This window comes from Lytechinus variegatus, chromosome 11, assembly GCF_018143015.1.
Source record: "Lytechinus variegatus isolate NC3 chromosome 11, Lvar_3.0, whole genome shotgun sequence".
Classification (NCBI taxonomy): domain Eukaryota; kingdom Metazoa; phylum Echinodermata; class Echinoidea; order Temnopleuroida; family Toxopneustidae; genus Lytechinus; species Lytechinus variegatus.
The window spans coordinates 30,945,573-30,971,295 of NC_054750.1; the positions used below are offsets into that span (position 1 = coordinate 30,945,573).

At 35.9% G+C, this 25,723-nt stretch overlaps 2 protein-coding genes across 2 annotated transcripts in view; one reads left to right on the forward strand and one right to left on the reverse strand.

Moving 5' to 3' along the window:
• Positions 1–5,271: 5,271 nt before the first annotated feature.
• Positions 5,272–20,693, reverse strand: LOC121424500 (mitochondrial ribosome-associated GTPase 1-like). Its single transcript, XM_041620216.1, has 11 exons — positions 20,605–20,693; positions 16,215–16,363; positions 15,391–15,455; positions 13,581–13,685; positions 12,408–12,497; positions 12,029–12,176; positions 10,263–10,324; positions 9,521–9,617; positions 7,751–7,832; positions 6,417–6,523; positions 5,272–6,009 (listed from the first exon to the last, which is right to left on the reverse strand). Exons 2-11 carry the CDS (start codon positions 16,297–16,299, stop codon positions 5,915–5,917), a joined length of 936 nt encoding a protein of 311 aa, XP_041476150.1. The 5' UTR covers positions 16,300–16,363; positions 20,605–20,693; the 3' UTR covers positions 5,272–5,914.
• The window catches only part of LOC121424499, a 50,768-nt gene continuing 45,733 nt past the window's right edge, over positions 20,689–25,723 (forward strand). The window contains exon 1 of the mRNA XM_041620213.1: positions 20,689–20,809. Within this exon, the coding sequence (XP_041476147.1) occupies positions 20,792–20,809 (18 nt within the window). The 5' untranslated portion in view covers positions 20,689–20,791. The remainder of the gene's footprint in view (positions 20,810–25,723) is intronic.

Here is a 25,723-nt window from a genome sequence, read left to right on the forward strand (position 1 = left end):
TTACCTGTTATGTGATGTATTTGGTTCTTCATTTTTTGTAAAATCTTTTTTCTTCAGTTTTATTTTATTTGCCTTTCATCGTGGTGGACTCCAAAGTGCCCTGAAGCACGATGAACTTGATCTTGATAGAGATGGTTTAGGTCTAGCATAACTAAGGGACAATTTTGCACTGATTTCAAAGTCTTATTAGACTGATATCACACTTACATATTCACAATATTGTGGTTTTTTGACATGTGTCTGATGTTTCAGTGTAGTACTTTGATTGAAAATGTCCATCATGGGTACATTTTAGATCAAGTAACATGTTTTTGCTGGGTAGTTTAAGCACTCTTGAAATTGTTTCCATCATTTTCCCCAAAGAATTATTGTTCTACTCTCTTGTCAATTATATTTGTGTTTCGGTGGCTAATATGATAACCAACAAATCAGTACCATCTACATTAGTCCCAATGGCATGGCCAAATTTGCCTTGAATAAAAGGAGTTTGCAGTAATGTAAAGTTAATTTAGAAATGACCCAATTTCAACATTTTCTAATTGATTTGTCTGTATATGTTGGCTTTCAAGGGTACATAATGTCAATCATACTTGTGATCTGATCAAAGATATATACTACACAAGTCTTTAAAATCAAGACATCTTTAGTGCAGCTGTATTGCTCTTCTCATAAATATTTATCTTTGTTGATTATTTTATAGATATTACTTGGTTCCTTCTTTTTTTTGGTGATAGTCCTTGGTTTTCCCTGAAAGATGATATTAATGAGCTGCATTTTACTGCAGGTATGTTGGGAATAGCATCCACGTAGCAGTACATCATACTTGTTTCCTATTGAACAGTGACTTCTCTTTTCCATTGTTTCAATTTCTTTTTTTATTGGGGGGGATAAGCTTATGGTTAAATAAAATGGAAAATGTAAGATTTAATAAAATTTGAATGAAATGATTTACATAAAGGGTAGAAAACATTGAAAGAGTTGATTTGAGGATTGATGTTATTTATTCACGAAAAGTGAATTTGAAACATTAGTTTAAAGTTACGTGTCCTATTGGTCACCTAATACCCTGTCTCATTTGTATTTTTCAAAAGTAAACTGTTGTTAGTTGCCTCTTTCTTTTACCCTTTGGGCGTTTGTCTTTAAGTATACGTCAACTTGAAATGTAAATAGGAAGAGATAAGCTTGCTATAAATCATTTTCTATACTTAGACTAATAGATTTATAATGACTAAAATGGTATCCATCTGCAGTATATACATGTATCAATGTAAACAATATTCTGATGCCAGATAATATTTTCTTGTGTGCTCTTTTGGTAAATGCTTGCTCGACTAGTCTACAACAATTTGGATATTGCTTGATATACATGTATGCAAGGAGTAAAAGGGCAGGAATGAGGAATATCTGAGAAAAGGCACTATGTATATTTTGATTGAGGTACTAAAAATTCACAGAAAAATATTTTCTTGCTAAATTTTCCATTAATTTCTCTATATTAGATCTGCTTATATTTGGATTTCACAAAGAAAAAGTTTTGTTATTCAAAACTTAATTCAGGCAAGAGAACTAGTTTTTAATATCAAATATTAGAAGTCCATGTAATTCTGGTCCTTACAGTGTACATGTAGCATTTAAAATGATTAAAAATAGCTGCATGATGGGTTACAATGATGTAGGATATTGTCGGCTTAGTTACAAGCTGTATTTTTTTTTAAAATTTGCTTTGTAAAGATAAGATAGAGTACCTGCAATGAAAAAAGGAGGATGTATAAGAATAAACTTAGAATATATATATGAGGAATCTATAAACAGTCATAAAATTAATTTAATCACACACACAAAAAAACAATAACTTGGTGGCGTTTCACAAAGATTTACTTCATAAGTATGACTTAATGTCGTGCTTAAATGCCTAGTTGTGTGCGTTATAAATAGCACAACAGCATTATTCAGGGGAGCGTTTCATCAATATTTTCATCCGACAAGTTGTCAGATCTGACATCTTTCCATGATTTTGATTGGCTGAGAGGCACTGTTCCTATGGTAATTGTCGGATAAAATGGGACTTGTCGGATAAAACGTCCGACAAGTCCTTTCATGAAACGCCCCCCAGATCATGTCAAGAGGACGAGCACTACTGCATATTAATCAATAAGTTGCTTATCATTTACAGGTCAGCAGTTAAGTGAGACTCCTTAAGTCGTACTTAGTTATTTGTGAAACACGCCCCAGGTCAAATGTAACAACTTTCTTACTCAAGATTGATGGTACCATTAACCTGCTGTTGGGTAGTCTTCATTTTCATTGTTTTTCATATGGGTTTTTTCTTCTCTTCTTTGTCATAAACCATTTTCTGTTTCACCTCATTCATCAAACCACAAAGTTCCCAATCAACAAAGGAGGCGCGAAAGCTCAGTCTGTAGAGCGGGGGTTTCGGATCCCGATGACCCGGGTTCGATTCCCACTTGGTGCGCTAATGCCCTTTGGTAAGGCATTAACCCTCATTTCCAGGTTCCTAGGAGAGAACCTTAAGCCATTGGTCCCCTGGTTGCTTGCTCACAGGCATTCATGCTTTCTTAGCAGTCAGGTAAAAAAAAACGATATAACAACAAATGAAATCTTTGATCGATGAGCCCAAGGCTTTGTGTAGATGAATGTTTTGCTTGGAAAATCATACTGATATGCTAAGACTGTACCTGTTTTTGCTTGAGTGTCAAGAGATTTGTGTATCTTAAGGTTTAGGAAAGTGATCATCTGAAATTCCATTCAAAGAAAACAAAATACTTGATCTTCAAAAGATTCGACTGCTTGGTCCATTAAGTGGAAGACAACTCGTATTCTAGTGGTCAATTCTATGGCAGCCACACAAAAAAAGCTTGCTATAAATCACAGATTGAAATTCCTTTTTTAGAAAAAATATTTTTACAACTGGGTTCGAGACTCAACGGCCCATATTCCTGTTTTTCAGAAGATTCAGCTGCTTGTCCACCTTAAGTGGTAGGTGACTCGTATTCTACATGTAGTGGTCAATTCTATGGCAGCCACACAATAAAAGCTTGCCATAAATCACAGATGGAAATTCCTTTTTTAGAAAAATATTTTTACAACTGGGTTCGAGTCTCAACGGCCCATATTCTGAACATGGGTTTAACTTAGACCTTTGTCTAACTCTGTGCTAAAATTATGGGAAGCCAAACATTTCAAAGTTTGTTAAAATAGTATGTTGATGTTAACTGTTCTTTTTCTTGATTCTTTAATGGTGAAGAGAATTTATCTTATTTAACCTTCCCAGACAGTTAAGAATGATTTGAGAAACAAAATGAGCTGATAATATGAAACTTTACTGCTAAGAGATTTATGTCACAATTGGCTATCCATAGTTAAACCACAACTTCAGACCCGATTTTGAATTAAACCCGACTTCAGAATACGGGCCACAGAGTTCAATTATACATTGTATTCCTCTCTCTTGTGCACTTAAAAATACCCATTCAGAGACCAACTCTTTTCCACTGCATATTCTCAGATCGTATCAAACGTTGCTCTTCTTTAGATGACATAAGTATCTTCATGTGAAAAGAGCAGAGTTATTTTGTACATTCTCATTAGTATCCCAAATATATATATATATATAAATAGACATTTTTCTTTGACACCTTATTAGGAACGTTTCAATGGCTTCTCTCCTTATACTGCTTCTTAATTGCCTAACGCTGCAAGTCACAACATACTCCAGACCAATTAAATCTGTTACGTTATTTCGAATGTCATGTTGGTGAGGAGTAGAATTTGTTCTTGTAATTGTAGTAGCATGAAGTCAAACAGAATTTGAAAGACCAAAGAAATTTAGGTTCGCAGGAGCAAATTGAAAAAAACAAGATTAGATTGATTAAACAGCTGATCTTAATAGTATAAGAGAGAGAGAAAAAAATAGTATGAAGGTTATCAAACAAGATGTAGCGTTATATGTTAATCGGCCTTTCCTGACAAAAAATGAGCTTTTTTATTTTCTTATGCATTAAATAATGTCCTTCCAAGATACATGTATGTAAGTGTATGTTATTATACGTATGTGTACTGTGTATGTATGTATATTTGACAAGTATGTATACATACATGATGTACAAGTAGAATTATGTACTCAGATTATGCGATCTGATAGGTAAATTTATACCATAGTAAAACAATTTTTGCTAATAAAATGAATGACTTAATGCAAAACATTGAGTGTAGTCACTGTATTTTTCATTCACTGTACATACATATTGTTGATATGAATGTAAATATTTATTATCAGGATTTATCCATGGTCAATATCATATACAGCTTATCTTTGCTCATCTAGCCATCATTCGTATGGACTACTCAGTCTATTCCATTTTTTCTAAGTGCAAGGATGCTGACCCGACGACTCACAAAAGTTATGAAATCATGGGGCCTGTTTCATAAAGAGTTGCTCCTGTTGTAGCTTTGCCATTATGAAAACTACCATATGATGAACCCTGTTGCCATGGTAGTTGCCATAATGGCAAAGTTACAACAGTTGTAACTCTTTATGAAACCGGCCCTAGATCTCTGTGGGATTCCATCCCCTGTCACCTTGTTAACAAGATGTTAAAGGGGAATGAAACCTTTGGAACAAGTAGGCTTCTGTCGAAACAGAAAAATCAAAGAATAAGAAAAAAGAAACTTTGAGAAAAATCGGACAAATAATGAGAAAGTTATGAGCATTTGAATATTGCGATCACTAATGCTATGAAGATCCATTGGCAATGTGACAAGGATGTGTGATGTCACATGTGAACAACTTTCCCGTTGGACAATAAAATGCCCCCCCAAAATATCTCTTTTTGCTTTTTCTTATGGTGATACAAAATCTTTATCCATAATATATTTTTCAAAAATCTGCATTACATGCCCTCCTATAGAAATACATGATCTACTGATAGATGTGATGAAAGAGGCAATTTTAGTGAAATATGTAGGAAAGTTGTCATACATATTTGTCGCATTGCCAATATGACGATCCTCATACCATTAGTGATCGCAATAGTCAAATGCTCATAACTTTCTCATTATTTGTCAGATTTTTCCAAAACTTTCGTTGAACTCTTTCTTTGATTTTTCTGTTTTCACACAAGCTATCTTGTTCCAAAGGTTTCATTCTCCTTTAAGCTAAAAAAATTAGATTTTAAGCTTTAGCTGATGGGAACCCAAATTATTGAGACTGATTTACCACAAGAATCATCCAGTAGTGCATAAAGTTGGGCATATCGTAGAAACAGCTTTATTAAACATCTACATGTTCGAGTGATACAATTCAATTGACCCACACTACACGACATACGAAAATGATAAGATTCCTGGGATTCATGAAGTTTTTAATAATGTAGTTTCATTCATATCTGATTCTGAAACAAACAAAAAATCTTATAAAAATATACATCTTACTGGTATGTTTATGTCTATGCATAATTGGACATTTGTTCAATGAAATATAATGATAGCAAGCTGCTTTTCAGATGGATTCACGCATTGAAGAATAATAATAGTCAGCTTTTATATAGCGCTGAATACATCGGAACGACGTGTCTATTACCCTGGTCATTGGATTCAATCAGTCATTCCCGCACACAATGTGTGCACATCCTCTACTCCCTGGGGAGTATTCCATTCAGTCGCCGGTGAAGCGCACACAGTACTGGACATTCACTAGACCACGGCACCTCCACAGGATAGAAATGAAATCCAAAGGGTTTCCTGTGAGGGCTGTTCTCACCTCATAGTCCCCAAGGAACATATTGCACTCGAGCATTTTAAAACAAATTTCCAAATTCCCATAGACTTGATTTAGTTTTCACCATGATACCACAGTCAAAGGGATTACAGTTTATTCTGTCCAAATGTTGGAGATTCAATCCACGGATATTCGGCCTAAGACTCCGGTCCTAAAGTCACGGACAAGGATCGATGCAGCCGCGTGAATGTCCAATACTTCCCTCCTTGATCCTAAGAACATCAATGTATAAAAGTTGAAAACAAAATATTGCATATGAATGAAGAGTTGAGAAAGGGGGTGTAAATTTCATTCAAAATCAATGCACTTTCCATATCTGAAATTTTGGAATCGCCAAAATCCCATTCTGCTTATAAAACCAAATGATTTCTGTTTAAAAACAACACATGCCCTTAATAGTATTAGAGGGATATATAGACATATATAACTTATTCTTGGGATTGATAATAATTCAACAGTTACAAACATTAAATACCAGTTTACAGATTATGCGGTTTATTTATTAGAGAGTTTTTTAAAAAGTAGATGTCCATTCATTTTATTGAAATATTTGTAATTTCATGGTATCCCATTTATAAAATTCGCATATAAATTGTACACGACATTTACAAAATAATACCTTCATAGGTCTTGAGCTTTCTTGTTCTGCCAAACTTGATTGCTATGTCAGCCAATACTCTGTCAATGTCATCACAAGGTTCAGAAATGTTGTATACATCTACATACCTGTAGTATTAAGACAAAATAGAAAGCTGCAAAGCATTAAACTCTAAACACATCAGGGCCAGGTTGAAAAATTTGCAAAATGCTCTATGTATGCAAAGGAAGCATGAATATACATCATAGCTAGAAAATATTTTGAACAAACATGAATAATAGATGTTGATGTTGCTGGCCGTCCATCGTTGCGATTGATCGGATCAATCGTAACTCTTTGTAAGACAGGGCCCTGACAACTTTCCTTGAATTGAATTGGCTAGGAAGCACGGCTACCTTGGGTAACTATCTGATAAAATGGGACTTGTTGGATAAAAAGTCCAACAAGTCCTTTCGTGAAACGTTTCCCAGGAGGTGGTTTCACAAAATTTAAGTGTGCCTGTAAAAACCAAAAACCAATGCAAACATTTCACTTAACAATGGGGCGATTCCATACCTGTTGTATGGGACATTGTGACAACAATTTAAAGTCTCTTAGCTGAATGCTTGAGCAATGAAACATCCTTTTTTCAGATATAAAGTTAAAGTGGGTAGCGATGTGTAAAACTAATATCCAACATACAATGTTTGATTATGGGTGAATTAAAGGTGAAAATGTGTGTCGTATGGGACTCAGAAATTTCCTGTAAAACATGCAACATGCTGTAAATAATTACGGTTACCAAGCTAACGCCGGGGTGATAATGTCGAAAGTCCTTTGGAAGTGCCTTGAGATGTTATTTACACAAAATGTGATGTGCACTATACAAGAACTGTTTATTATTATCATCATCAAAATTATCTAATCATTGTCATTATTATAAAAAATTATTATTTGTAACTATGAAGTGCGATGGCAATGTAGGACACTCCGCTTTGTGAAACACCATCTTTTCAAAAAGCCCTCACTTAAAATGCTACAGCATATTTCAACAAACCAGGGGCCCATCTTACAAAGAGTTGAGATTGATCCGATCAATCGCAACTATGGAAATCCAGCAAGTCAACATATAAAATGCATGTTTGTTCAAATTTTTTTTCGATATGATGTATTTCTATAAATTCATTGATTTCTTGACAACTAAGTGTGTTCTCTTTTGTTTACAAAGGACATTTTGCAAATTTCCTGTTTGAAAAATTATGACACTGATGGATTTCCATAGAGTCATGACTGATTGGATCAATCATAACTGTTTGTAAGAAGGGGTCCAGGTTTGAAGTCTGCAATCTTACATGTACATTACTGTTAAAAATTACCTAAATTTCTGCAATCTATTGAGAGTAAAGAGTATGTAGTCAGCAATCAACTCGGTTCCAACCATGTGGTCTTGAAGTGTACCTGTGACAGAAATACAAAATTGAAGAAATATATTAATAAATAATAATATCAGTTAAACTTGAATTGACAACTGACTAATCAGGCTCAATTGTTCTTGTAAATCTACTTATTAATATTAATCAAGCAAAAATGTCTTTAAATAACTTTGTGCATTGACATTTATTCTTTGTGAAGTAACTGGATATACAGTGGTGCTTAAAAGTTCGTGAATCTTACCAGAAGATGAACAGAAATAAATATCTGCAAGTTCTGCCCTCGTTCAGAAACTGAATTGTGAAGTCAGGTGACAAAATATAACATTGAATAAAGTTTGTTTCATAAGGCTCACCAAACATAGTATTGTTGTCTCCATTCAACACTCAGCATGAAGGAGTGCATTTTTGGTCGGGTTAAAAAACTTTTTTTAGCACCAACGTAGATCCTAATTCATGTCTTTAGAGTATTATGTACATTAAGAATGAAGGAAAGTGTATTTCAAGATTTTACAATACAAGCAAATATGTGACATTATGTTAACATTTGAATTGGAAACCCTGACCAAAACAAAAAAGATTTCTACTTTATTTGTTGCAACTTCCCCTCACTGCACATGAAATGTTATACCACATATATGTAACGGAAAGCTTAAAGGTAAATGCTAGTTTTGGTAACGATATCAAAATGAGTTCGTACAGAATCCAATGAAATGACCACCAAAGTGTCTGTTTGTATAAATAAAACGCATGTGCCAAAGAATTCTGGAAGAAATTGTGTAATTGCTGAGAAATCAGCAAATAAGCACAGGAATCAGGTAGGGCGTCGGGCCCGACGCCCTAAGCAATAATTATACATTGTCCCACGTGCGCTTATCTGTGTTGGGGATCTTCGGTGTGAACATTTTTCAGCGTAGATTTCAAGATTTCACAAAGTTCAGTTAATGTAACTGTACCAGATCTAGATCCTCGATGATATACTGACAATTAAGCCTCGTTTTACAGACTTTCTCATGAAATCAGTGTTTACTGCAACTACTGGAATTTCTCTTTAATTGATCATGCAGTTCATATGTACGATTGATTGCGCATGATCATGAATGCAATCAGTCACATATCTCAGCTCTGTGATTGATTACAAAGCTTTGTGTTATGGGGTCCTGGGCCAGTTTTACAGAGAGTTGCGATTGATCCGATCAACCACAACTATGGAAAGCCAGCAACTAAACATCTGAGGCCCATCTTACAAAGACTTGCGATTGATCTGATCAATCTAACTCTATGGAAATCCATCAGAGTCATAATTTTTTCGACAAGAAATTTGCAAAATGTCCTTTGTAAACACAGAACATACTAAATTGTCAAGAAATCGATGAATTTATGAACGTACATCGTATCTAGAAATATTTTGAACAAACATGCTATGTTGACATTGCAGACCGTCCATAGTTATGATTGATTGGATCAATTGTAACTCTTTGTAAGATGTGGCCCTAAAAATCTGTTTGTTCAAAATATTTTCTAACTGTGATGGGTATTCACATATTTATCATTTTCTTGAAAAATTTGGTGAGCTTCTCTTTGTTTACAATGGACATTGCATAAATTTCCTGCAGAAAAAATTAGGACATTGATGGATTTCCGTACAGTTGAGATCGATCGGATCATTCGCCACTCCTTGTAAGACTGTACTCCTGTACCATAGAAAAGACTCACCCATGATAGCAAGCTTCATACCAATTTCAACATTCTGAATGAAAGGTGTTGTGATGCCAGGGGTATCAAACAACCAGACTCGAGGCTGCTCACTCACCTGAAATGAACAAGAATATTTTTCATAAATACTAAAGGTTAAGCTGGCTGCCTATTAAAGTCAAATAACGATAATAATGATAAGCAACATGTATACTGTGTTTGATACAATGTTTCAAAGTTCTGCATACTATTAGCCAGGCTTCAGCACAGCTTTCAAAATCTGGGGCCCATTTCACAAAAGGACTTGCAACTGTTGGAACTATGCCATTACAGAAACTTGATTATGATTGGCTGCTGAGTCCTGTTACCATGGTAGTTGCCATAATGGCAAAGTTACAACAGTTGCAAGCCCTTTAGGAAACGGGCCCCTGGTGCTTGAGCATTCAAGGAATTTCTTCCTGTAAGGTAAACATTTACTGCACCTCACCAAGGTATGCAAGTGCTGAAAAACAAGAAGACCAGAGACATATATGAGACCCAAGACCTGTACTCTCTTCGGACCACAGAAATTTGACATGCCATGCCATTTGTATCTGATAATTACTATCATTATTGTAGGATAAAACAGAATTTGTCAGACAAAAGTCCTTACATGGAATGATTCCCTGGTAATGATTGTTCACATGTACATGCATTCCATGTATATGCCTTCCGTGTATATACTAAAAATGCAAGATTTATATTCATTGGAGTTTAAACTTACTAGAATCCTCTGCATCAGTGATCTTGTAACCCCTGGAAGCCTTCCAACCTTGGTTCCCTTTCCTGGAAGAAAACAACAGAAGTTATACTTAATCCAAATGTGCAACAAAAAATGTGTTTCTTTAGAACAAATCATTCTTCCTTCTATCAAGACAAAGTAGTTTGTTTTACATTTCCCTCATGCCTGTTGGATCTTTGTCCTGAGAGCCATGTTTTTGTGAATTATATCACATAGAACATTCTCATGACGAAAACCTCCATTTGAGAACACTATACCCCAGTTTTTCTCAATTAATTCTCTTCTCCAAGTACGACAAACCCTAAATATCAAAACACCTGTTTCTTGACCTCGGTCCGAAGATAACACAACAGCCCGAGCGCGGTCCCGGCAAAGCATGCCGCCATTTTTTATTCACTTACTTTCCTTATTTCGAGGTTGATTTTCTTCGTTCGAAATTGAAAATGGACTAACATTGAATTTCTGAATACAATATGCCTTTGAAAACGTGATTAAATATCGAATACAATAATTTCATTCCGAAGGTCCTACTACAGGCAGAGAAGTCTTACGTAATAGCACAGCTGTTGTTTATCATTTCGTCCCTGGCTCAACGCTCATAATCTGGCCTGTGGTGAGACGGCGGGGATTACCTGGCCAAGCAGGGTTGATCAGGCGGGTGTTTCATAAAGCTGTTCGTAAGTTAAGAGCGACTGGTGATCCTGTCTTGCGGTAAATGGTACACACCATTGGCGATGATCACCAGTCGTTCTTAAAGTCGCTCTTAACTTACAAACAGCTTTATGAAACGGCCCCCAGGGCTTGGAAATGATTTAAAACACAAATTGGGGTCTAATACCGCAGTTTGCAATCTGAACTGCGGTCTTTCTCTAAACGGGGGTTTGACGTAATGTTATGCATTGCACAAATATGTGACACAAAGGTATATACATGTAATGAAGCAAAAGTATCATACCAAATGTTGGGCTTAAGTGGTATTGCAAAAGATTTTCATCTGAAGTTTGCTATCAATCACATATCTTTTAATATTGCAATTAGGACCTAATTGCAATATTAAAAGATATGTGATTGATAGCAAACTTCAGTTGAAAATCTATCAGTGATGGATCCATTTTATACAAAACAACCCAAACCACAATTTCTGATTCAAGAAAAATGAAAGTTGAAATCAAACGCAAGACTTGTGATTGATTTCAGGCTTTAAATTGACTTGCGATTGATAGCAATGAATTTTCTTTCGACGTCCTATTTGTGATAATGCATGGAAGCAAAAATGTAAAACTGTATTAAAAAATTTCGAGAGTGGATGCAGTTTTTTTACATTGAATATGAATCTCAGTGAATAATTTCCCTGGGGTCTGCCTTACAAAGAGGTCCGATCAACCTCAAGAATATGGAAATCCATCAATGTCATTTCTTAAGGAAATGTGCACAGTGTCCAAGGTAAACAAAGAGAATCGAACTGAATCTTCAAGAGAGTGAGGACTGTATCAATATATATATCTTTCTAGAAAATATTTTGAACAAATTTGCATTTTAGATGTTGACGTTGCTGGCCATCCATACATGTAGCTGATATCGCATCTCAGTTTGCTCTACATTTTTTAATGAATGACCACTGCACAAATTTGTCTTTGTGTGTAATTTTTTTTACATAGGACTGTTACATAACCAAGTTGAATGATTTTCTCTTACATTCACAAATGCTAATCAAATCTGAGAAGTAAAAATCATTCCCCAAGTCTCACCTCTTTTTACGTGCATCCTTCGGAGGGCGTTGATGAGGGACGACTTGCCAACATTTGGGATCCCTACAACCATGATGGAAAATTCCTGGTCCTCGGCCCGATTGAATCTTTCCCTTCCTCCGATGATATCGATCACCGCAGGTATGATCTGCATCAAACAAATACCAATATCACATTATCAGGTATTAATACCAGGGAATCTTAATCTACAAGGCTGACTAAACGAAATTTTAGACTTATGCACGCAATCCATTGAACCCTAATAGTCCCAGGGTATATTTATTCCTGTCATTCCAGGAGGCACTATATAAATGTTGTTTATAATCATAATTATTATTATTACGTGTGTTTTTTATTATGTAACTCCTTGTTTACTTACTTTTTTAGCACTTGGACTATTTTGTTGCAAACAATTAGTGAACATAACATGCTCGATCCCCTCCTCCTGCCGCAAACGTTTTCTTATATCCTATGAAATGGAAGAAAAAAATAGAATCAGAAATTAGTAAAATAATGGATATTGGTTGAGATTCATGTTCAAACAGAGTTGTACGATATGAATTTGCCCATGGCTTGATAAAAAGTATCTCACTGCAAATATATAACATTCTAAGCAATTTAAAAGTAATACCAGTAGTTCGGCAATTTATTAAAAGCTATTTCCCATCCTGATCATTATCAACAGCATTTTAGAGATTTGTTTCACCTTGCAGGGTTGGACATTTCATTTCTCTATTGGCAGCTTTCCTGGCCTTTTTTTTCTCTGTGGAATCAATTTATGAATGATACCAGGGGACAGCGGTATTACACATAAGAGTGACTTTGATACAGTCATGCATAAATGCAAATGTGTCCATGATGCCTATCTCATTGATTAACGTGTGAGAGTGCGCCCTCCCCGAGAAAAATCCAACCGATGTATAGATGCATCTTATACTGCAAGTAACTGGGAATTAAAGTGTGACTTTTAGTCACATTTAATTCATTGTGAAACACCCCTAGAAGCTTTGACAAGACATTTTTGTCTCTAGTGAGGAGAGGGCTTCTTCTTGTCGACAAGAAAGTCTAGAGACTAGCTTTGGTGTTGCACCTATGGATAGCCTAACGCAACACACATTTTCAACACAGGAGGATCCATTTAGCAGCTCACTTGACATTCATATCACCCCAAACTGCCTGCAACATTTTCTCCAGTCTTAATATCTCAGAGGGCATAGGGTTAATAGTGTAAGGAATGTAGTAGAGTTTTTGGTTCAGATTCAGAATAATGTAAAAAATAATGATGAGGGATTATTTAGTTTTGGAGGTTAAATTTTATGTATGGCTTAAGGTGCATATTTTTCATCATAGCAATTGCCGCCGGAGCAAACTTCATGGAACCGAACTGCCTCGGAAATATAAATGTAACAGAAATGGTTTTCTCTCCCTTAAAGCATGACAATTTGTATGCGCTTCACATAACTTAAGCTTATTTAATAGACCACGGCCTGACTATGGACTACAGATTAATGGCGAATGGGTTCTAAAGGTAGAGCAACATGTATATACTCACATTACTTGATGCCATGTCTGCTAAGTCTTTCTTGTTAAGTATCAGAAGATGGGGTTTGATGCCAAAGCTTTCTCGGAATGCTGGATTCCTACCAGCAAACGGGAGCTAGAATAAACCATAAAAACAATTCCACTCATTTTAATAAATGTAGATTAGAGCATTCGTAAAAGTTTCAGTAAATCTCCATTTGAGTGTTCCTATTCCAATTCATTACTACTGCCCCAAAACACTATCTTCAGTGATTTAACATGAAAATTTTGATTGGTTGCCCATTCATAACAACATATATCTGGGTATTTTTTTTTAAACATAAACCACTTTTAATTTCAGAGCTCAGTGTATGAAGTAGCGTATGGATTGGAGCCATACCGCTTCAAAGAAATTCTGGAAACCTACTCTTATTTTTGAAAGTTCTAGGATTTATGAGCTTTCCCAAAATGTCTCAAAGAGTGGAATCATTATACTGCTTATCAAAAGTTAGTGAACCCCAACAGATAATAAAATATCTACACTGTTCATGTTCTGCCATGTTTAAAGGACAAGTCCACCAAAACAAATAGTTCATTTGAAAAAAAAAAAAAAGAGAAAAATCCTTCAAGCAAAACACTGGAAATTTCATCAAAATCGGAAGTAAAATAAGAAAGTTTTAAAGTTTGGCTTAATTTCACAAAACAGTTATATGCACATCCTGGTTGGTATGCAAATTGGCAGACTGATGACGTCACCCACTCACTATTTCTTTTGTATTTTATTATATGAAATATGAAATAAACTCCTCGTCAAGTGAAAAAAGGTTTTATTTCTCCCTGAACATGTGGAATTAGCATTATTTTAGCATTTTGTGGTTAAATTAAGTTGATACTTGTTGTCAAAACTGTAAAAGTTGAAATATTGTATCATTCAAATAGTAAAAAACAAAAGAAATAGTGAGTGATGGACATCATCGACTCTCATTTGCATATTGCTGAGTTGTGCATCGAACTGTTTTGAGAAAATTAAGCGAAACTTAAAAATGTCATAAGTTTCTTATTTTACATCCTATTTCAATGAAATCTGCAGCGTTATTTTTGTTTGATTTTTCTCTATCGATCATTCAAATCAAAATTTTTTTGGGTGGACCTGACCTTCATGATAATAAAATATTACATTCAATCAAGTTTATTTCTCTGGGCTTGGCAGACACTGAAGTGTTGCTTTCTACATTTAACACTCAGAATGAAGGAGTACATTTTCTGGTTGGGTTCATTAACTCTTTAGCACCACTGTACTATATATCTCTACGTCAATTCATATGATATACATGTATGATGGTGGTCCCCAAGTCTGCGCACCTAACATTTTGAGTCAAGATTTAACATAAATTTCTTTTTATTTCACAAAATCTTTTAGATAACAATGTTCCTTATATTATTATGAGTAAGTGTACCAAATATCTCATACAAATCTGAAAGAAATACATGTATAGGATTTTCTTGGAAAAAACCTTAGGCAGTCAATTTCAGATTGGAAAAAAAAATGGTATACCCCATGACTGCGCACCCATTCACTTTGCACACGATTCAGGGATTTTGATGAAAAAGGCCGCAATTTAAGGCTGTCACATGAAATGCCACAAATTCATTATTTTTCCACCATTTTGGGTCAGATTTTTAAAAATGAATATCTGTCTATGTATTGCATGTGTCAATTCTGTGTTCGCTGCTTATCTTCTTTTACTAGAATCGCACAGAATGATATGCGTGTGCGCAGACAAGGGGGACTACGCAAACTTGGGGAAACTTTCCATTGATATCTCAAAATGTTCCCTTACCCTCGCATCATGGACCTCTATAACACAGTCTACTTTCCTCATACTACCTTCCATCTTCTTCATACCTGCAAACATAAACCGTCAAAGTATTATCATTTATTGATTAATAGTAACAATCATTCGTATAGCGCCATCTATCTCGAAACAATCTATTCCGAGGCACATTGTTGTTTTTATTTCCCCGATCTTAGCTGGAGCTGCCTTTCAGCGCTCTTGCATTCAAGGAATTAATCCTGCCGGGTACTCATCCGCCTCACCTGGGTCGAGTGCAGCAGAGTGCGGATAAATTTCTTGCTGAAGGAAAACACGCCATGGCTAGGATTCGAACCTATGGCCCTCTGTTTGAAAGGCGAGAGCCAGAACCACTAGACCACGATGTCCCCACATTACGCTACCTCCTTTGCATACCTGTTAACAGTAGAAAAATATCTTAAAAAGGTTTTACTTTTAGTGAAGGTTAGAGAAGTAAAACAGTCTGGTGAAAAAAGGGGTTGGAGATTAAAGTCTAATGCATCAGAAATTGTTCTTAAAATCTTTATTCTACATTATTTTCAGTGTATGGCTGATCATCGTTTAATCATGTAATCATTTCCTTGATACATAAGCATTCCATTCTTGATCAGATGGCATTTTGATATAGAAAATATCAAGAAACTGAATACTTGATATCAAGAAATCATTTTGTGTTCACATAATGGCAATTCTTAATATGAAGGAAATAGGGAAAAAGAAGTAAATTGTTTGCCATATGTAAAGTGGCCTATGTTGGCTAAAGCCTCTGGATGAGAGAGAGCCCCTTTACTTGTCATTTTCTTGAAACTCACTTCGAGCCATATGTGATGGAAACCAGTGTGTCAGTTCTTTATGACCAAAGACGAACGATTCTCGAAAGACACGAGTAGCTGCCATGTTGTGGTCCTGGACTCTCACGATACTCACTCACCCAAGAACTTCTACAAGTTGTTTGAAAAGTCTGTATAAAAAAAATATCACAATCGAAAGATTTAATTCATACTTGTTCAAAATGTTTGCCTGTAAACCATGAATGTTTCTAGTTACAATACATCTATTGTTTTTCCCTCCCCTTTATGTTGTATGAAATAGGCCTGTTTTGATTTTTTGTTATAAAAAGCTTAACAAATCTTGCTTATTATCTACTACTAATCCCTATTAATAATGTATCTAGGCCAATGGTGATTCTATTTTCAAAAGTCAGAATTTTTCATTTTTTGTGATCCTTGATATACATGCATTGTATGCTGCTTTTCATTCAAATATTCTTTTGAGACGAATGCGGAAAAAAGAAAAAAAGCCTGTCCATTCGTCAGGTTCACAAGGAAGGGAACATAAGTTTCTATCATGTTCAATAGTCCTACAGACACACTGCAGCCTACCCTGCATGAGTCTCCATTTGTATGATGGGGGATGTAAAGCTAAGCACTTTGTTTTCAAACGATAAAAACTCTGCCAATTTCAATATTTGAACATATTATCTTTCACTAATTTGCAATAAGTAGTCTAAAGATCCTTAACCAAGAAGAAAATACCACAGAACTCACTAATATGAAAATCCTGCCGTGTTTTCAAAACACCTCTTGATTTCGCCACCCGAAGTATAAGGGGTCCCAAAGCTACGCACTTGATTTATCATGCAAAGAAGTAGTATTTCCTGTGCCTCAATTTCTAAAATATGTGCATATTATTACAGGAAAATATGAAGGTAAAGTGAATATAACTCCAAAATTTTAAACATTTGCTGGTTTTCTCTGCATCCAAGGATTTATTGCAGCCTCTGTAGAAAAACTGAATATGGATTGTTCATCTCTCTGCAGTCACAACTTTCACACACAGAGCTAGAGAGCGCATTTATTTTGCCACTGATTGTATGCGCAATGGAGTGGTGCGTAGCTTTAGGACCCCCTACCATACTGACGGAATAAACTACTACTGTGCGGAGTGAATGACAGATGGAAAAAAGCAGTTTCATATTTTGGTAGAATGCTGGAATTGAGGCATTTTAATGTTTAACAGCTCGGTAGTGAGCCCAGTACTACTCCAGATGCTATCTATCAAATCAAAGGGGAAGTTCACCCTAACAAAAAGTGTATTTATAAAAATATAGGAAAGAAGGTTTGAGAAAAATCCATTGAAGAATAAAAAACTTATTAGAACTTTACTTACTTAATTTGTGACGTTACATGTGTGCAAGTTTCATCCATTACTTATGGTAAAAAAATAAATGAAGATTAATTTTTTCAGTAAATTGAAAATGGTTTTTTTAGTATGTTATATAAATATTAATACACACAAATCATTTCACACCAGTCCTTAAACAGAAAACAAAACTAAGTCATCACATATCATTAAAATAATGAAATTTATGCATTTTATGTTACATAACATATTTGGTAGCTACTAGTCGATGATGATGTCACAAATCCAAAACTTAAAAATCTAATAACTTTTTTAATCTTCCAAGGATTTTCCTCAAATATTCACCAATAAAGTATTAGCTTCAGGGTGAATTTCCTCTTAATACACTCAGCAAAAAAAGTTCTTGGACACTTATAAAAGTTAAAATATTCCATATAGATATTTGATTAAAGGCAAATTATTGTATGTCAACATGACCAGACAATATTGCTCTTCCAGTAGAACATGACATTTTCATATGAACAGTCATGCATGTGTGGTTACATGCTTTAAACAATAGCAATGTCAGTAAAAGAAAATTGCAAGCAAACGATCAGCCATTCTTTCAGTTGTGAAAGTTTGTGTGGCATAAATGATAAATATCCATTTAACGATAAAAGCAAACTTAAAGTCAAATACCACTTTAATAGTGAAGAGAAAGTTATCCACCTTGGATGCATCACTATTCCACTGGAATTTTAAGTCCAAGTTAGTCGATGAAAAAAATGTCAAATTTCAGTATCTTTGCATAAGCAAAAGAAAATTATCCTTATTATCCTTGTCCTCCTATCTTCTGCACAGGTGGTGGCCTACTCCTAGGACGGTCTCTAACTTCATTAGTAGCCAAATACCGCTGGTTCAAATTTGAACATATATGAATTGCAATTATTACATTTTTCGGTATATTTCGTTTTCCTACATATACACATGTATGATTCAGTTTCTTCTTCGTTTCTTTCATTTCCCTTACCTTCTGCCAACTCATTCAAGCCTTTTCATTCCCACTTCTCCACCCCATGATTTATCCTTTTCTAAACATCTCTCCCTCTCTCCCAATTTTCCTTTCTCTTATCCCATATGTCATCCTCTCCTTCCTTTCTATGTTTTTTTCTCTCTTGTTCTCTTTCTCTACGCCATCCTTTCAACCTTTAGTCTGTTAAAAGTTGTATTTAGTCTTAAGATGTAGTTATTTCATATTATTATGTAATTGAATTGTGAAAATGATGTGTAATCAAATTTTTTAACATTACAATTGTAAACTTCATGTAATTCAGCCTTTGGGCTGCGATATGTTGTTTTTGCCAATAAATACCATTTTACTACTACTACTACTACTACTACTACTACTACTACTTGAAATTGTTGTTGGTGAAATTTGGAAATATTGAGTCACTTGTCTAAATGACTGCATGCCCAGCCTGCAACATTCCTCTTGCTCTTGCACACTCTTGGTTGGAAAGCTTCATCTTGAAAGTGAGTGTCCAAATGATCCATCTCATTATGCATCTCATGATGCATCCCTAAGCATTCAATTCAAATGTGAAACTCATTAAAATGGTTGAATGTATGCCTACAGGATGGCCATGATCATTAGCATTTGAATGGTCCATTTCTTGCAATTTTCTTTTACTGACATTGCTATTGTTTAAAGCATTTAACCACTCATGCATGACTGTTCACATGAAAATGTCATGTCATACTGGAAGAGGAATATTGTCTGGTCATGTTGACATACAATAATTTGCCTTTAATCAAATATCTATATGGAATATTTTAACTTTTGTAAGTGTCCAAGAACTTTTTTTTGCTGAGTGTATAACATATTCAGAAATATTATTTCAAAATCAACACCATTTATTATGCAGGTGAAAACATTCATAGCTGAATGATAAGTACTATATAAAATAAAACAACAACAAAAATAAAATGAAAATACAAAAAAAATGAACAAATTTCTGAAAACATAGTTAAGGAAAAGAAAAAAGAAAATAAAAACTAAGAGAAAAATACAAAGATAAGAATAGAAATAGATCTATAAAACATTAAAAGACAAGAAAAAGATAAACGAAAATGAAAAGAATATCCATAAACAAAAGGAGAGTTCATTAAAAATGAAAGAAAATGAAAAGAAAAACAAAAAGAAAAAAGAAAATAGACCTAATAAAATATAAAAGAAAAGAAAAAATACAAAGAAATGAATAAAAGAGCAGATCATAAAGAAAAATAATTAAATGAAAAAAAAAGATTCTCAAATTAAAACATAAAGAACATTAGGCCTAATATGAAGAAGAAAAGCAGTGTCAAAAAGTCAAAGGTGTAAACTTTACCCCGGCCTCACCCCCTTTCTTCTTCCAGAGTAAACTGAGCTGTGCTCCTTCAACTTGAAGCAGCACTTACTAAGCTCTGGGAGAAGGGGGGGGGGGTTAAAATTTTCATTGAGGGGAAACAAGATGCGCCATTTCAAATTTAATTTATTATTTCTTTTTTATTTTAACCTTTTTTTGTTGCTTTTATTTGGTTGAGTAATTTATGATGCACACTTTCTGTCAGTATAGACTAAGTTACTTACTCACTAAGTCTATAGCCTTTATAGCCTTAGGCCCAAATTACAATTTTAGGGAATATCAAATATCATTCATGTTTAATCCTCAATTTATAGTTAGGTGCACAGTGCCACAGTCACTGACTGTGGGACTGTGCACCTAACTCAGACTCAACCCTAAGGCTAAGCCCACGCCTCGACGAGTGGCACAATCACACCCTCTTCATACAAGTGATCTACGTGCCGATTCACTCCGAATGCGGCTTCTCATCCTTATAACACTCACGGTATAATCATTTTGCGTACATTATCAGATTGGATGAGGCGGAAAATTACAGATGCAACTTTTCCTTCCAAGCTCTTGCTACGGATAGAATCTATCATGCAATTTAAAAACCCTTCCATTCAATATCTGTTCACCACACTTTTCTGTTGTTTGCTATCTAAAATTTCGATGAATGTACAACTCAAAGTTTTACCTGGCCTGTAGAGCTTTTGACGTTAGAATGGTTGAGCGTCATAATTTCCCCGATTGAAAAGTCAAATTGAGAACACCATAATTTTAACCCGTCGCTAGGACGCGAGATGCGATGCCAGAAAAAATGAAGAAAAAAAAACAAATTTGTTTGATATTGTAAATGAATAATGGTTCTGTAGGAGGAGACCATGCCCTTGTCTATTCCAGTGAGTATAAATTTATATATATCGAATGTAATATTAACGTGAATTTTTACTTATTTGGTCTTCAACGCGAGTTCGGTTCGTGAGACCACACACACCTGTGGCTGAGCCTGAGGTACCGGTACGAAACGGTACGGTAGCGGGTTGCGGCCAGGCCCACCGCGCCGCGGGCGTACCTCGCTGCAGATGAAGCTTCAGCTCCTCTCTAACTTAGTTACCACTGCGCGCTGCAGCATGCAGCTCCACAACTTGTTTGAATTAAAGAACTAACAATAACATTACAAGTCCACACCAACCATAAATTGATTATTTTGAATAAAAAGAGAAAAATCCATCAAGCATTTTATCACACAAACATTGACAAGGCTGTTGGTAGAGGTATCGTATTGTATGTTCATGAGTCATTGAATGTAAATCAAGTGAGTTTTGAGGGATTTCATTTTGAGGAAGCAGTCTGGCTTGAACTGTGTTTGAAGCAATCTGATAAGCTGTTAATCGGTTTTGTTTACAGGAGTGATAGTGCTGCTTGTGGAAATAATGAGAAACTCCGTCGTTTGATCTCGCATGTTTCAGATTTGAATTATAGCCATTTACTTGTACTGGGTGATTTTAACTACCCAGAGATTGATTGGGACTCTTGGACAACTTCAAAGAGTGAAGCAAGTGAAGAATTTAAATTCATTGAATGTGTAAGGGATGCTTTCCTGTTTCAACATGTTTCTGATCCTACAAGGTTTCGATTCAATTCTAGACCAAATGTCCTTGATTTGATCTTTACTAGTGAAGAAGGCATGCTAGCCAATCTTGTACATTGTAGTCCTTTAGGACTAAGTGATCATTCTGTCTTGGTTTTTGATTTACTTTGTTATGCTGATTGTAGTTCAAATGAGAAAAAAAGGTTTGTGTATGATAAAGGTAACTTTGGAGGTATGAGAGAGAAACTAAGCTCCGTAAACTGGGAAAAAGAACTATCGGCAATGGATGATGTAAATCAGCAGTGGTCTCATGTTTTGAGTCTAATTGATGAAGCTGAGGACGAATTTATTCCTTCTGTAGTAACATGTGGTAAACATGCATGGGGCAAAGGAAATGATTTCCCAGTTGATTATGACACCTTGAAATTGATTAAGAAGAAGCACAGAGCCTGGGAAAGATATATTAGAGACAAAACCGCAGAAAAGAAGAAAACTTATAACACAATCAGAAATAAAGTGAAGACAGCAACAAGACGTTGTCAAAAACGATATGAGTCAAACATTGCCAAGGAAGTAAAATCTAATCCTAAGAAATTCTGGCAGTATGCAAAATACAAGACAAAAGTAAAGAGTGGAATACCACCACTCTACCAAGATGGAACTGGAAGTAGTAAAACACTGACAGAATCAGATGTAGGGAAATCAAATGCACTATTGACACATTTTTCTAGTGTCTTTACTAAAGATCCTGATGGACCACTCCCATCAGTTAAATGTCATGACGTTCACATACTAGACACAATTGTAATTACTGAAGAGTGTGTATTTAAGAAACTAGAGAGTTTGAATATATCCAAATCACCAGGGCCAGATGGGTTACATCCCCGTGTCTTGCGTGAACTGGCACCTGTTCTTGCAAAACCATTGAGTATTATTTACTCAAACTCTCTTGCATCAGGCGTAGTACCAAATGTGTGGAAAAAGGCCAACGTCAGTGCCGTATTCAAAAAGGGTGATCGTAAACTCCCTTCTAACTACAGACCAATAAGTCTAACATGTATTGTATGTAAAATCATGGAGTCTATCCTGAGGGATGAAATATATGAGCATGTGAAGAGCAACAATCTTCTCAGTTCAAAACAATTTGGATTTGTATCAGGACGATCAACTATGTTGCAATTACTCAATGTGTTAGATGATTGGACAAATATGTTGGAGGTTGGTGGTGCAGTTGATGTCATCTACCTAGATTTCATGAAAGCCTTTGATAAGGTCCCACACCAAAGACTTTTAGCCAAAGTTGAGGGATTTGGCATATCTAAGCTCATATGCGAGTGGGTTAGGTCATTTCTTGTTGGTCGACATCACAGTGTTTGTGTGAATGGTGTGTTCTCTGACTGGGCTGATGTAACCAGCGGAATACCGCAAGGGAGTGTCCTCGGACCCCTGCTTTTTGTAATGTACATTAATGATCTACCAGATCAGATATTGTCAAGTACTGTTCATTTATTTGCAGATGACACCAAGTTATACAAGCATGTAAAAAATGACAAAGATGCTGAGTTATTACAAGCGGATTTAGATCGTCTAGTTTCATGGTCAGACAAGTGGCTATTAAAGTTCCATCCGGATAAATGTTGTGTTCTTACAATAGGTAAAAGAAATGATGATTCCAATGACTATACAATGACACATGATAATGCCTCACATAATCTATCACAAGTTGAAACTAGTAAAGATTTAGGAGTGATCGTTGACACAAAGCTTAGTTTTGACCAGCACTTTCAGTCAAAGATAAAAAAAGCCAATAGGCTAATGAATCTTATTAGGAGAACATTTGTTTATCTTCACAAGGAGAACTTCTTGCTCCTATACAAAGCATTGATTAGACCTCATTTGGAGTATGCTCATGCAGTATGGAGTCCATACTTAAAGAAACATATTCAAGCAATAGAAAATGTACAAAGAAGGGCCACTAAGTTGGTACCAGAGGTTAAGAACCTCCCATATGAACAAAGATTGATTCAACTAAAACTTCCTACATTAGCTTATCGCCGTGCGCGAGGAGACATGATCGAAACATACAAGTTATTTCACAGGTATGACCAGGAAGTAGTGCCAGATTTGGGACAGGTGCAGGGGCCTACCAGGGGTCATGATAAAAAATTGTACATTCCGAGGTCAGTAACTGAGAAACGTAAGAATTCCTTTTACATAAGAATGAGGAAACCTTGGAATAGCCTCAGTAATGAATTAGTAAATGCACCCAGTGTCCACAGCTTCGAGAATGGGTTGGACAAGTATTGGAGATGTGAACCTGTGAAGTTCAAGTTTGATGCTGACCCACCAGGACATGACCCGGCCAACCTAAAAAGGAGACAGAATTTGGAACTGAATATAGAGTCTTAGACTGCGTTCAGAAGCATCCATAGGTATCCATAGGTAGGTAGGTAGCAAAGCCAAAGTCAAGCATATTCTTATTACCTTATTACCGGATCTACTGGAAAAATGCAATTAATTATGCAGTCGTGTTTCCAGGTCTATCACTGTTGCTATCTCCATCTAACTATTAAAATAATGTGTGCCTGTGTGCTGTGCCAGAGTTACTATTCCCATGGGTGAGCATATTGCACTGCAGACCAAAACTTGTCTAACTGTGACTTGAATCTGTTCAACGTTGATGCAGTAACTATCTCTACCGGCAAGGAGTTCCAGTCATTTACAACTCTGGCACTGAAAGTATTTTTTCTAACATCCAGTCTGCTTCTCCTCACATACAATTTGCATAGATGTCCACGTGTCGTCTGAGTTGATGCAGATGTGAAGAACATGTCCTTGTTCAAATCATCAATGCCATTGATGATCTTGTACGTCTGTATCATATCCCCTCTTCGCATTCTGTACTGAATGGAAGGTAACTTCAAGGAACGAAGCCTTCTACTGTATTCTTGATCTTTCAATGATGGCACCAACTTGGTCGCACGTCGCTGAACTTTTTCAATGGCTTTAAGGTCACAGACATACCTTGGGTGCCAAATAGCATTTCCATACTCAAGAATAGGTCTCACCAATGCTTTGTACAATTTAACAATGGTATCTTTATCTCTATAAATGAAAGTACGCCTGATCAGAGCAAGTACACGGTTGGCTTTCAGTACGGCACTTGCAACATGGGAGTGGAACTTCAAGTCAGAGTCAATGATAACTCCTAGGTCTCTCTCTTCGCTGACTTTTTCAAGCACAGTGTCATCAATCTGGTACTGAAAGTGTACGCTCTGCTTTCCTATGTGAAGAGACTTACACTTAGATGCATTGAAGTTTAGTTGCCATTTCTCTGACCACTCCACCAGCTTATCTAGATCATCCTGAAGTCGGTCACAGTCACTCCTTTGCTTGATTTCACGAAATAGTTTTGTGTCATCTGCATAAATCTTGACAATGCTGTCGACAACTTCAGGCAGGTCATTGATGAAGATCACAAACAAGGTGGGGCCGAGAACACTTCCCTGCGGAATTCCACTTTGGACGGGCCTCCACCGAGAAACTTTTCCATTAAGGGCAACTCTCTGTCTGCGTCTTAAAAGGAAACTACGTAGCCAATTCTTGATACAACCTGTAATACCATATGACTCAAGTTTATTCATGAGCCGCTGGTGAGGCACGGAGTCAAAAGCTTTACTGAAGTCGAGATAGATTGCATCCACTTTGTATCCTTCATCAAGAGTTGACGTCCAGAGCTCCATGACTTCTAACAGCTGTGTGACACATGATCTACTTGGGAGAAATCCATGCTGGGAGTCATGCAGGACATCATTCTCAACAAGGTGCTTAACAACAGCATCTCGTATAATTGATTCCAAAATCTTGCAAATGACTGAAGTTAGACTAATTGGTCTGTAGTTCTCTACAGCACTGCGGCTACCTTTTTTGTGAATGGGTGTTATGTTGGCATCTTTCCATGCCTGTGGGAGGACACCCTCTTTCAGTGACTTCCTGAAGATGAGTGTAAGGGGTACACATAGCGTTTCTGCTGTTTCTCTCAGAACTTTTGGGTGAAACCCATCAGGTCCTGCTGCCTTACAGGTCTTCAGCATTTTGAGTTTATAACAGTGGGCCTTGTCTAGGCCTACTACTAGGCCTAACACTGAAAATTTCATCAAACATGTTAAAATTGGTTGTAAAATAAGAAAGTTATGACATTTTATTAAAGTTTCGCTTGATT